This window comes from Haliotis cracherodii, unplaced genomic scaffold, assembly GCF_022045235.1.
Source record: "Haliotis cracherodii isolate W230 unplaced genomic scaffold, xgHalCrac1.p SCAF_16, whole genome shotgun sequence".
Classification (NCBI taxonomy): Eukaryota; Metazoa; Mollusca; class Gastropoda; order Lepetellida; family Haliotidae; genus Haliotis; species Haliotis cracherodii.
In genome coordinates, this window is record NW_027266271.1 from 189505 (window position 1) to 203205 (window position 13701).

Consider the following 13701-nt stretch of genomic DNA (forward strand, 5'->3'; position numbering starts at 1 on the left):
AGTAACATATGATGTGTGATTTACACAGTAAGATATGATGTGTGATCTACACAGTAACGTTTGATGCCTGATCTACACATTAACACATGATGCCTCATATACAGTGTAACATATGATGTGTGATCTACACAGAAACATATGATGCCTGATCTACAGAATAACATATGATGTGTGATCTACACAGAAACATATGATGCCTGATCTACAGAATAACATATGATTACTTATCTGCGCTGTAACATATGATGGCTGATATACACAGTAACATATGATGCCTGATCTATACAGTAAGATATGGTGTGTGATCTAAACTGTAACATATGATGTGTGATCTACACAGTAACATTTGATGCGTGATCTACACAGTAACATATGATGCCTGATCTACACTGTAACATATGATGTGTGATCTACACAGAAACATATGATGCTTGATCTACAGAATAACATATGATTACTTATCTGCGCTGTAACATATGATTACTTATCTACACAGTAACATATGATGCCTCATATACACAATATAATTTGATGCCTCATCTGCATCGTAACTTCTGATGCCTGATCTACATTTTACCTGATTTACAATATCGCATCTGATCTACACTGTGACACATAACTGTTCTCCTTAACTGTGCATTTTTTTTAATGTTTACGTCCAAATGGCCTTGTTCCAAGACTGTACTGAAAGATAAGTCCATAAATGTGTAGTAATACTATTCTCCTGATAGGCAAGTCTAGATATGTGGACAGTTCTAAGGACTCTAGTCTCTTTTAGGGACGACTTGTTCTTATTATTTGCATAATATAGAAATTATGACGTAAACTAATAATTATTGCCTTAGAGACTTGTGTAAGTCTAACGTCCAATTTTCTCACGTATCAAAGCGGGCCAACTACGTCATGCGGGCGAAACTATCGGTATCGGTGTCTGTACAGTGGCGTCGTGCGGCAAACAGGACACAGTCAGTGTGTGGTCTGATTCCAAGGTCATGGTAAGCACTTCCAAATCTTTTTGTAACTGCCTCTGCTGTGTTTACTCTGTACAGTATCCTTGTAGCTATTACAGCCACGTTTATCTTGAGATGCAGAAATACGCTGCGTCTACAAATAACCTGTATTGAAGAGCGGTACCTCCGCACATTTCTGAACTGAACATTTTAACACAATTATTTGATACAAATGTAGATGCGATAACAATGTTGTCGGTTAAATTTGAGCACATGCCGAGTTGTGCATTCATATCATTGCGTACGAGTTCGTAATCCCATGTAGTATGTACCGAGTACACATTTAGTATGTACACAGTTGACATGTAGTATATGTACCCAGATGTGATATAAACTGACGGCAAAAAGAAACGTTACCAACGATATTTCTAAGATAAAATATGACCAACACAATTTGAAGCAGCAATAACAAATGTATTGAAGAAATTCATCATTCAGAACAGTAAAATGCGAATTTACTAATTCAACAACAAAGTCCTTGACCTCCAGCAGGGACATTTCTTGACAAGGGGTCATTCGTCCAGTATTCGATCAACAACATTGGTTACAACTTTAAGGTGACTACGGCCCAGACCGTTCAAAACAGGATATGACCTCAATGAGCGGCAATGCATCTTCGAATGCGGCGTCGAACTGAGTAGACAAGCGTCCTCACATCGACTGCAGGTATCCGATTCCATTCCTCACGGAGGGCAACGATCAACGCTTGTCTCGTGAAGGGAGGATGTTGACGTTTCCGAAGACGACGCCCCAGCTTGTCCCAGAGATGTTCTATGGGTGACAAATCTGGTGATCGAGCTGGCCACGGCAGGACAGTCACGTTGTTGGCGTTAAGGAAGTCTCTAGTAATACGGCTTTATGGGGTGTGGCGTTATTTTGTTGGAACACCGTCCGTTATTGACGCTGGGTGAAAGGAAGAACCACTGGCCGTAAGATATTGTCAATGTAGCTTTGTGCTGTCAGATTGCATTCGATGCTGACAAGTTCCGTCTTCTCGTCCGCGCAAATGCTGCCCCAGTCCATCACACTTCCGCCCCCGTAAGGTTCCACCTCCTGGACACAACAAGGAGCCGTAAGTTCATCACGTCGTCGATAAACTCGCGTCCGCCCATCCGGTTTGAAGAGTTGGAACCTGCTCTCGTCACTTAACAGCACTTGCCGCCATTACCTTTGTTGCCATCGCTGAGTTTGCCTGCACCACGTCAGTCTGGCACGTCGATGTTGACGGGTCAAGGTCATGCCCTTGAAAGGGCGATAAGCCCAGAGACCATAATGTCGTAGTCGTCTGGTCACTGTTTGTCTGCTGACCGGATGTCCTAAGCTGTTGGTTGCTGATGACGTCACAGTAAGAAATCTGTTCCTCAGATGAAGTACCAGTAAAAAGCGGTCATCCTGCGGGGTCGTGACCTTTGGTCTGCCACTCCGTGGTCTGTCTGCGGTTCTGCCAGTCTGTCGGAGACGTGCGAACAGTCTGGTAATGGTCATCTTGGAGCAGTTCATGTTAATGGCAACCTCTCTCTGTGTCGCTCCCATCTGCAGCATACCTATGGCTCTCTCCCTCTGGACGGCGGTCAGTCTTGGCATGTTCGTTGGTGTTAATCATCGCAACCAATGATAGGGAACAGATCCGTGCGTAATTTATACCCGGAAATTGCACGATAATTTGGGACAGAATATTTTAAAAAATTGCTGAAAAACACCAATATCTCCCAAAATCCGCAAAGCACGTGCAAAGAACGACAGAGAACATGAAGGCTGTATTCGTGAGATGTGTTCTTTGCTGTTTTTGAACAGGTTGGCATCGTTGTTTCAAAGTGGCAAATCAGTTAATGTTGGTAACGTTTCTTTTGGCCCTCAGTTTAGTATGTACCCAGGTCACAAGGAATATGTTCTGTTTTGTTTGTTTGTTGTTTAACGGCGCAATATTCCAGCTACATGACGGCAGTCTGTAAATAATCCCGTCTGGACCAGACAATCCAGTGACTGACATCATGAGCATCAATCCACACAACTGCGATAAGATGACATGCATCAATCAAGTCAGTGAGTCTGGCCACCCGATCCCGTTAGTCGCCTGTTATGATAAGCATAGTCGCCAATTACGGCAAGCATGGGTTGCTGAAGACCTATTCTACCCCGGATCTTCACGGGTACAAGTGGCATGTACCCATATCACATGTAGTATGTACTCAGTTCACATGTAGCATCTACATAGTTCAGATGTAGTATGTATCCAGTTCACATGTATCCAGTTCATGTAGAATCTACCCAGATCACATGTTAAATCTACCGAGTTCACATGTAGAGTCTACCCAGTTCACATGTAGTATGTACCCAGCTCACATAAAGTATCTACCCAGTTCACATGTACACTATTGCCTAAAAGTTCATTCCCCTAACACGCGTTGAGAACGAGTGTAACACGCATGTGACACGGGTGCTCAACGGGTTACACACGGGTCGAGCACCCGTTCAACACGCGTATGCAGCGCGTGTGCAACCCGTTGAGCACGCGTGGGTCACTCGTTGCACATGCGTGTGCCATGCGTGTACCTCGGGACCGGGTTTCAGTTGAAGTTGGCAAGTATATCAAATGAATAGTGAGATAAATCAAAACAGTGAGATGTGAATCTTGTGTCAATGAGCGGCCATTGACCTGTGTTCACCAGACCATAAACACAAGGTCGGTCCGTCTTAATTAGTGTTCGGTTGCTGGACTTTTATGGCATGAACAATTCCACGAGGGTGCAGTCTAGCCGTTATGGCTACCCGACAGTAGAACAGTAGTGAATTTAGAAGCGAGTTTATTGCAAGGGGAACCCCCGAGTTGACACGATTGTCGCAGGTTGGTAAATGTTTGCCATTAATGGAGTGATTGTTTGTAGATTGCAGACATATTCGTTTTAAGTTTTGCCCACATGAGTCATTCCAGGTGACTGCAAATATAACGTTTTTCTTCGCCAAATTTATGCTTTAGATAATACAATCATGATAGAGCAGTCACCACTACTTATGTCTTATTATTTCATGTAGGAATATGTCCCATTTTCCCACATCCCACTTTCTGTTTGGTATTTTGTAAGAATTATTTAGAGAAAGTTCTGTGTGGGACTCTAACATTTATCACTAATTCTAAGAGGATATTGGAAATGATCATGAATATGAACAGCCATGTTGTCTCACTGTTGATAGAATTTGAGATCTTCACAATCAGCGGGTGTGACCATGTAGACAGAATCTTGTTAGGGTTTGTGACTTTTACATTTGCCCAATGACCATGGTGAGTCTTGCTGGGGAAACCAAAGGTGATTAGAGGAAATTGATTGTGTTTACTTATACCGTGTGGATAGGATACTTTCTTTCTCTGCGGGTAATCCTTTCACTTTGATGGAACGAAGTCACTCAACCAGGTCATGACAATGGTTATGCGTAAGGCTCGGAATCGCGAAAAGATAACTAGATGTATTGATGGAGGCTGGACATGCAGCATACACCATTTCCAGTGTAGGCTGGCACTCGTCTTTGTTTCACTCGGTATTTAAAACCTTGATATACAAGGCTATGACCACCATGCCATTCACAGGTGCATTTGTCTATTTACAATGAAGTTGTTTAGCGTTCCTAGTATTTATATACTATCGCACCGATTACTTATTAACTGGTCACTGCAAGTGTCTTAATTATTGTAATTACAGCGAACTGAGTTTATTCACATGTTTGATTTCATAGGTTGTGATGGATATTAGTAAAATCCTCAATAAAAAAAATACTAGTAAAATCAGAAATTGTATTTTTTTAAAATAGGGGTATTTTAAATCGCTTTGAAAAATGGTACTATAACGGCCGTTTATTAAAAACAGTTTCATATTATAAATATCTGGGGGTAATATTTTCTTCTAGACTGATTTGGACGAAATCATGTGAGAATCTGGCAGCCCAGGTTGTTAAGGCATGCATCCCTGTTTATAAATTATTCAAAAAAAATTCATTCTTATCATTCTCCACAGCTTGTAGAATATTTGATTGTAAAATAAGTCCTATACTTTTATATGGTGCAGACATTTTGGGGCTAAGGTATTTTGCATGTATAGAGAAAGTGCAAACTTCATATTTTAAATATTTTGTTGGTGAAGGTAAATATGCCTCAAACACTGGCGGCCAGGAGAAACTGGCCGCCACTATATGTTTGTCCAGAGTCAGATCAGAGCTATAAAATATTGGCTAAAATTATTGCACATGGGATCAAATAGATATCCTGTACAATGTTATTACTTCCTTAAAAAGCTAGATGAGAAAGGTAAGCACAGTTGGGTGACAGATCTTAAAAATTGTTTATATGTTAATGGTTTTTCATATGCCTGGGACTACCAAAATGTTGGTGATGTGAATATTTTTTTGTATCAATTTCAGGAAAGACTAAAAGATGTTGCCTCTCAAAATTGGTTTGCAAAATTGTCTGCTTCCAAATATTTATCTCATTATTCAAATGTTAAATCTGTGCTGAATGTAGAAAAATACATTGATTCTTTGCAGGATAAATCTCTCAGAAGAACCTTTTGTAAATTTAGGATAAGTTTACATAATTTTAATGTTCAGTTTCTACGTAAAAAAACTCAGATAATGAAAATAGTGTATGTAGATATTGTAACAAGGGTTGTATTGAAAATGAAGATCATGTCTTTTTCACTTGTGATTATTACCAGGCTTTATGGAAACATTATATTACTCAACGACAGGATATGTATGACGGTTACCTATCACTTCCAAATATTCTTAACTGCAAAAATGTCAATGTAATAAAACTGACTTCTGTATACCTGTATAAGATATTTAAATCTAGAAAAACGTGTCTAAATTTATATTGTACTGACATTGTAATATAGGCCATATGGCCCCCATTACCGAATACATCTGTCTGTCTGTCTGTCTGTCTGTCAAAATCCTCAGTTGAGTTTGCTCAGTAACTACTGTGAGCGTTTTTGGCATGACTTCTGTGCTTGTATAAACACAGTAACTGCTAAATGCGGCGTAAAACAATGCTCACTCACTCACAGTAACTGTTTATCCTCTGCAGTGTGCTGGCAAATTGGGGATAAACCTGTGACGATCAAACTTAGTTAGAATCTTTGTTTATCTGTGACATCTTCCAACTGGTGACATTTTGATAACTTGACAAGTGATGATGAATTTTGATATTTATATTATTGTAGTTTATCAAATTTCAAATAAAACTTCAATAAAATTGTGCTACACTCTCTTGAAAAATGTATTGTCTGTGGGTAAGTTTATATGTCACGTCACATCAGCATTTTTTCAGTTATATTAATTGCGAAATAATTGCCAGCGTTTGGGACAACATGTAACATGGCTGCTTTCACATTTCTTATACAGGTTCTTGACTGCCCCAGTAGTTCATGATCAATTAGATTTTTTATTGTGTAAACAAATCAGTCAAGTTTGCAACAATAGATGAAAAAGGTGATAAATTTGGACCGCAGTTACCGATTAACAACTTAAGACATGGAGACAGTGAGTCGATTTATAAAAAAATGTTATGGTTCTGTTAAGACGATTGACAGTTCGAACGTTGCAGTAAATGACCCTATAGTGTAGGGTCAATCGCTTTGGACATATTTTTAACTCACTTTATGGCACACGACAAGTCAAAACGGGCCGCCCTGATTATGTTCTTATGTTTGACAGCAACTATGCTCGTGGATTTCAGAGATTGATATGATTTTGTACCTCGATGCTATCACAATAAGCGAACATGTCTTCAAAGTCCACAGTTTGTTTAATAGTAACAGAATAAGTGTGTTAAAAATGTCTGTGGCCAGAAAAGCAAATAAAGTTCTTTCTTATGACCTCCATTATCCCTGCTGACGCTATCATAATGTTGAATTTCATTCTGCCACATCCAACCGTGAATAAGCGTTATACATGTGTTGATAAACCACACTGACGCAAATACATTTTTGTATATATGAAACGTTCTCGTTAATTGTGGATACGCTGGACTCACACATACATAACAAAACCACGTGACCGATGAATTGGTGCCTTGATATGCAACAAGAAAGAATGTTGTTTATGTCCAGGCCACCCTGATCCTCGGTTACTCCTACTACGTGCATGGTTACAGACAAGATCAATGGCACTGCCCAGTATTTATGAGACAACAAACAGTTTTGTCCGTTAAGCTTTGAACCATCACCCGTCCCAGTCGGTTGGGGTTATGTAATCGGTGCGCACATAACTGTGTCCAGTCTACCGCGGGGTTTGATGTGGTGTCAGTGTCGAATGGTTTTGTGATAGTTGTGCAAGTATTCGTCGTATAGCGTATACTTTTGTTACTAACTGTCTCTATTTGCTAAAAGAAAACGGATATTACCAACAGTAAGTCAGCCAACTGGAAGATCCACTGCCTGCTACATTTATTATATAGGCTAAACGGTCCTGTTTGTGTGTACGAGACGTTACATCCGAAGACCAATAGAGTCAATTTTAAGACAGTACAGACTATGGAGCCGAAAGATAATATGTCCAGAACGCATCTGCTGTGTCTAAGAGGATGTCTATGACCTGAAATGTTTTAACGTTAGATCGCACATTAAAGTAGATACACAAGAGTTGGGACACTTGATGTGTAACACCAAGACATGCGGTTTGAAATCAGTCACTGACATTAGAGATGAGGTAAATTAAATACACAATTTTGCTTTCATATGAAGCATTATGACACACATTCACAGAAATATATAGTTGATGTAGTATGTATTTTAATTAATCTGAACACATGTATATCAACAATAAGCAAATATACAAGTCCATGGAGAATGCTTATTGGTTTTTTTTGTTTTTTTTTACTTTGACATAATATGTCACAACAGAGTAAGAGAAGGTTTGAGACTCCTCTTGAAAGTACTTAAATAACAACTGTTTTTTTACTGAACAGAGAGATTTATTTACATTGACTATTAATTACTTCTCTCTTTTTCAAATGAAGTTCACTTCAAATTTCTTCTCTTCTTCTAAACTGTTAAGAAAAACGTTAACATGATCACAAGGTAATGAGCCTCTTGAATGTTACCCTGTGAGGTCTGTCAAATCTATCACGGATTTGAAGCTATCTACAGGTTCAGCCATTTCCAGTTTCCTCCACTAGTTATTGAAACGTTCAGGAAAATATTTCCTTTCTCCCTTAACCCCATCTGGCAAGCATGCAAAACATATACTCAGTGAGATCTTTATATAATCCATACAATAAACTAATGTTCATTCCTTAAGATATTGATGGGTGTAGGGAACACTCACTACCAATTTCCCCTAATAATAAAATGTTACCTTTGACATCACTAAGCACCAATATTCAGCAGGATCATTTGGGATATTATAAAAATCACAACCCCTAATATGAAACTCCCAGTGATTTAAATATAACAAATCCTATCTGCAGTCAGACAATATGGCAGTCTGTATTCATTTCCAATATCGTCCAGTAAATAGTTGGTAATATCAGAATAACACCCTCTTCTTTCGTAACGAGTTACGGTATTTCACTAAATACCCTTATGGACCTTCTATTCTAAGAAATACATCTTTTGGTAGTCCTTTTAATTTTAACGGTAATATGCTACTGACGTTTAAATGTATCTAACTTTACCGCTAAAAAAAGGAGCTGAAATATGTCAATGTGTCAAACGTATTTAAATTTATCTTCACATGCAGCGCTTTTTACATTAACATTCATCTATTATCATCATCAATTTTTAGGTTTTACATCAACGGGGTAGGTGAGGTTGAATAATAAATAGTGAGTGAGTTGGGTTTAACCCCAACTTTAACAGTATTCCAGTTATATCGCGGCGTGCATGTGTCAGCTTAATGTGGGAGGATAGCCCGAAGTGATGCAGGTCTCAGACGTTTACCTCTTCGGTGAAACATACGAGCACGGGTATGGTGCTGACAAACCTAGAAACATAATCGGGGCGAACCGGGATTCGAACCCACAATCTTAGGTTTCTGGCGTGACCAAGGGACGCCACTCTTCACAGCGGATCGCAGCGCCTTAGACGACTGGGCCACTCGTGCCCCCGAATGATAAATAATATGCTTAATAAATATAAATCACCATACTTAATTGTAGGGGAAAAAGTTTAAAGTAATACATTACATTACATTGCATTACATTACATTACATTTCATTACATTACATTATTGAGTATAGTAAAGATTTATAAGTATACATGTTGACTATGAATTATAAATGATGTATATATGTAAATAGGGATATATTAAATATAATACTAGAACATATGGATTGTGTTACAGAGGGAGAAGGTTTTAAATAAAGATAAGATTGAGGCCTAATATGATAGTACTGTATAGCAATGTTCACATGTAGTATCTACCCAGTTCACATTTAGTATCTACCCAATTCAAAAGAAATATCTACCCCGTTTACAAGTAGTATGTACCCAGTTCAAAAGAAATATCTACCATGTTCACAAGTATCTACCCAGTTCATATGTAGTGTGTACCCAGTTCAGATGTAGTATGTACCCAGTTCAAGAGGATTATCTACCCTGTTTGCAAGTATCTACCAAGCTCACATGAAGTATGTACCCATTTCACATGTAGTATCTGTCCAGTTCACATGTAGAATTACCAAGTTCAAATGTAGTATGTACCCAGTTCACATGTATTATCTACCCAGATCACATGTAGTGTGTACCATGTGTACCCAGTTCACATGTAGTATGTACCCAGTTCACATGTAGTATGTACCCAGTTCATATGTAGTATCTACCCAGTTCACATGAAGTATCTACCCAGTTCACATGTAGAATGTACCCAGTTCACATGTAGCATGTACCCAGTTCACGTGTAATGTTTACCTCGTTCGTCAGTTTCGTCAGAAAAACATTGCAGTAATTCATTAGTTTCCTATATACTGTATTCAGCATTAAGATGTTCATCTCCACCATGACCCAATTGCCTCTCTCTTTGACAACGGTAGTATTCTATTGTGTAATGTTATTTCACAACGTAATAACGTTGTGAGAACGTTGTGCATCAGACACAACATAACGGGGTTTTTCCGATTGCACATAGGAAACAACTTGTAACTCATAATTTTGATTTGATATAAATGATGCTAATCTGCAGACAAAATATTCATTGAAAATAAAGTTCATATGAATAAGGTAAACACCACAACATTTGATAGGAGCTCTTTACAGATAGTGTCACAACCAAACATTTGGGTGTGCCCTTTTTTTGTGGGCGTGAGAGAGACCGTTGCTGGTCGAATGTGAACAGATTATACATAGTGTGTATTTGTATGTTACATTTAATCATTTGGAGGCAACAGCATTGGTCAAAGTGCTAAACTTAGGCTCGTTGCAGATCGGCACACGTCAGAATACTGTTGCCCAAACGCTGCATGTGTCTCAATCTATCATCAGCAGATTGTTGGCCCGATACCATCAAACACAAAACGTCGCAACAACTGTAGCACAGGACAGGCTAGTCAGAACGAAGACATTAAGAAATCGGTTGCAAACTGCCAGTCAGATAGGGGACTGTTTGCAACAGGCAATTGTACATGACTGGATGCACATTTGCGTGCACGACCTCCATTTGTCATCCCACAATTTACTGCACGTCAGTAGAATCAGAGGCGTCAGTGCCGTAGGGAACATCAGCACTGGAATAATCGCCGTTGGCATGGTTTCTGGCGAATCGAAGTTCGCTTTCGACTTCCATAACCGAATGAAACGACTTTGTAGACGTCCTAATGAGCGTTTTATGGGCGCTAACGTCGTACAGCATGATCGTTTTTAGGGAGTGTGTATATTATGGTAGTATCACAATGACTGGCCAATAATGCTATCCATACTGTCCATGGCAGAGTCACGGGTCAATGCCATCGGGACAACATCATTGCACCATTCGTGGTGCCATTTGCATAACGTGTTGGGCACTTGCTCATCACGTGTAACCCAATTCCTCCCACAGCAAAGCATCCGTGTCATGCCATGGCCGACACACACTGAGCTTTCTGCCATTGAACACGTCTAGGACGTCACTGGCAGACGTGACGTCAACGTCAATATCCACGCGCCACACTCAATGATCTCGGTGTTGCTCTCACTGATGAGTGGAACATGAGTCAAGCTGACATCGCTCGACTCATCAGAAGCATGCCTCGGCGAATTCATGCATGGATGGCCATCAGAGGTGGTTTTACCCAATGTTAATTACGTTGGCTGCAAAATGCAAATTTCGAATTTTGCGCCCGATCACTTTAATGACCTAGTGTGCCACCATCTCATCTCACCAACCATTAGTACCTTTTAGATCTGATCGCCTACTCCCCAGTAGATATGATCATTTCCATAAGCCAATACCATAAAGATCAGAAAATATGTCTTGGTGATTTCTACTATCCACTACGTTTTGCATAGTACAGAGGTCCCTCTGCATACTGTCTCATTATATATCTTTGTGTATACCGTCTCAGAGTATACGTACAGTGAAATGCACGGAGACACGCTCTTTGTATGTCCTTCTGCGTGCTGTCTCGGAGTATTGAGAAACAATCTGGATAGACACCAGAGTGCGGTTTGGGCTCTGTGTGCGTGACGTGAGAACAGCGTTATCTTGAGGTCAACCTATTGAAAGTGGGGACACGTTAATGTTAATCACATATTTCAACAAGGTTTCATTGCAGTGTAAACATTCCGAGGTTGGTCTGTTTAGGGCTGATGTATGTCTGTTAACACGGGTAGGATTCGTAGATAGGTTGGACTGACATTTAGTCCGAGAAATAAAGTTCTCTTGTTTAAAAATGTAGATCTACTAAACATTAGATATAATACCAATGGAGCGTAGAACAATCCTTAATTTCAGAGCTGAGGGAATCTAAACTTGCCAAATCAGTCTTGACTTGAGTTGGACTCCTTTTGTAATTTATTCTCTTGGCTCTGAGAGACAAACTATCGTATGGTATACCTGCTGACATTTTATTAATACTGCGTTTCTACATGGTGCTGTGCTATGATATGTGAGAGACAAAACTCTTAAATCATGTTATTTTCGCAGGAACAGCGGACCATTTCCCAGATTTATCACAACACGACACGACAGAGGCGCATGTTAACGATTTTCCAAACTACAATTAAAATCAACTTTATTGGGTAAAGTGAGATCACCAACTTTCAATCCACTTCTCCTGTCGTGAATACAAGTTCAAGAGTTAAAACCTATTCCCTTGGCAGCAAACAAATGTCATCTCTCATCAGGCAATGTAGTTGCCTGCCACATACTGTGCGTTGTAAACTTTGTAAACCATTGAGTCAATCCCACGACATCAGAGAAAGCGTTAATTTCATACAATATAATATATCCTCCAGTGGCCAGAATTTGCTGTGATCTGAGCAGAGATTGTGAAGTTTTACATTACATTCTATTTACAGGCTCTGTGCTGGTCCTTGTGTAGCCTTGATCCAAGGCTGTACTGATAGAAAAGTCCATGGACTTGTAGTAATTCTATATATCCTCCTGGTAGCGCAAGTCTAGATATGTGGACAGTACCAAAGATGCCCGTAAAGTTTAAGGGATAACTTGTTCTTATTATTTTCATAATCTGGAAATTATTATTTAAACTTATAATCAATGCCTTAGAGACTTGTGCAAGTCAAGTCCTTATGCAGGGAGGGTTGGAATGATATCTTGAAGACAGATAACAGAGAACATATTACTCAGCAAAAACACTGTGTAACAAAGTAAACAGAACTGTGAGGGTATTTAAGTCCTAAGACGCTTGCTTGAAAAATCTTGGACCTGACAGTTCTCTCCTCTCTTGTTTCAAGGTAAGAGACATTTAATTATTGTTATTTTATGTTATTTCATTGTTATTATTGTTTAGAATATGTTAGTGTTAAGTTTGAATACGCGACGTTCAATGATATGTTTAAATACATGCTAGTTCTAAACGGCTTCTAATAATATGTTATCTACTATTTAATACTTAGGTACTACCCAGTAATGTTTTAGGTATACATTTTAGGTATACATCATCGTGGGCTCCTCCAATATTCCATTTCTATTCCCTTGGCAGCAGACATATGTTTAACCACGGGATAAACAGCAATTAATATCATCTATCATCAGGCCATGTAGTTGCTTATCACAAACTGTCAAAGGTGTTTTACAGATGTTATTTTACGGTAATTGGAAGGTAAATTGCATACCGGCTTAGTAACAGCCAGCACCTGTATTGACGTACCTTCACCTGAATTACGGTATACCCTCCTTTTTCGGTCCTGACAATTTGGGGATGAGCTAAAGGTACAATGTCAGTACCCGAGGGCCCTGGAACTTTAATTTACCGTAGTTCCTTCAGCAATCACAAAAGTTGTTTTCTTCTTTTGGCAGCTTTTATTCATTCTTTGTGTTGCTATTTGTCACTTAATTAAGAGACTCTGGTCGCAAAGTTTCAGACTCAGTCGAAATGCTGGTGCCTAAGATTCGTTTGTCTGGCATGATAACGGTTCTAATCCGGAAATGATTTAAAGGCTATATTAAGTGTGTACATCTTGGTAAGAATGCAATATTAATATTACTTGAAAAGTGTTTATTAGATTCTGACAAAGATATACTAATTGTACATGTTAACCCAGAACGG

General features: G+C 39.2%; 1 protein-coding gene across 3 annotated transcripts in view; it reads left to right on the forward strand.

Annotated features, from left to right (window-relative positions):
- The first annotated feature begins 918 nt into the window (after positions 1-918).
- LOC139463327 (nicotinamidase-like) overlaps positions 919-13701 on the forward strand; it is a 72476-nt gene continuing 59693 nt past the window's right edge. For 2 of the 3 annotated variants that reach the window (XM_071244578.1, XM_071244580.1), the window contains exon 1: positions 919-995. In XM_071244578.1, coding sequence (XP_071100679.1) covers positions 993-995 — 3 coding nt within the window. In that variant the 5' untranslated portion in view covers positions 919-992. Of the gene's footprint in view, positions 996-12807; positions 12887-13701 lie in introns of those variants that run through there. The other variant, XM_071244579.1, reaches the window with a different exon arrangement.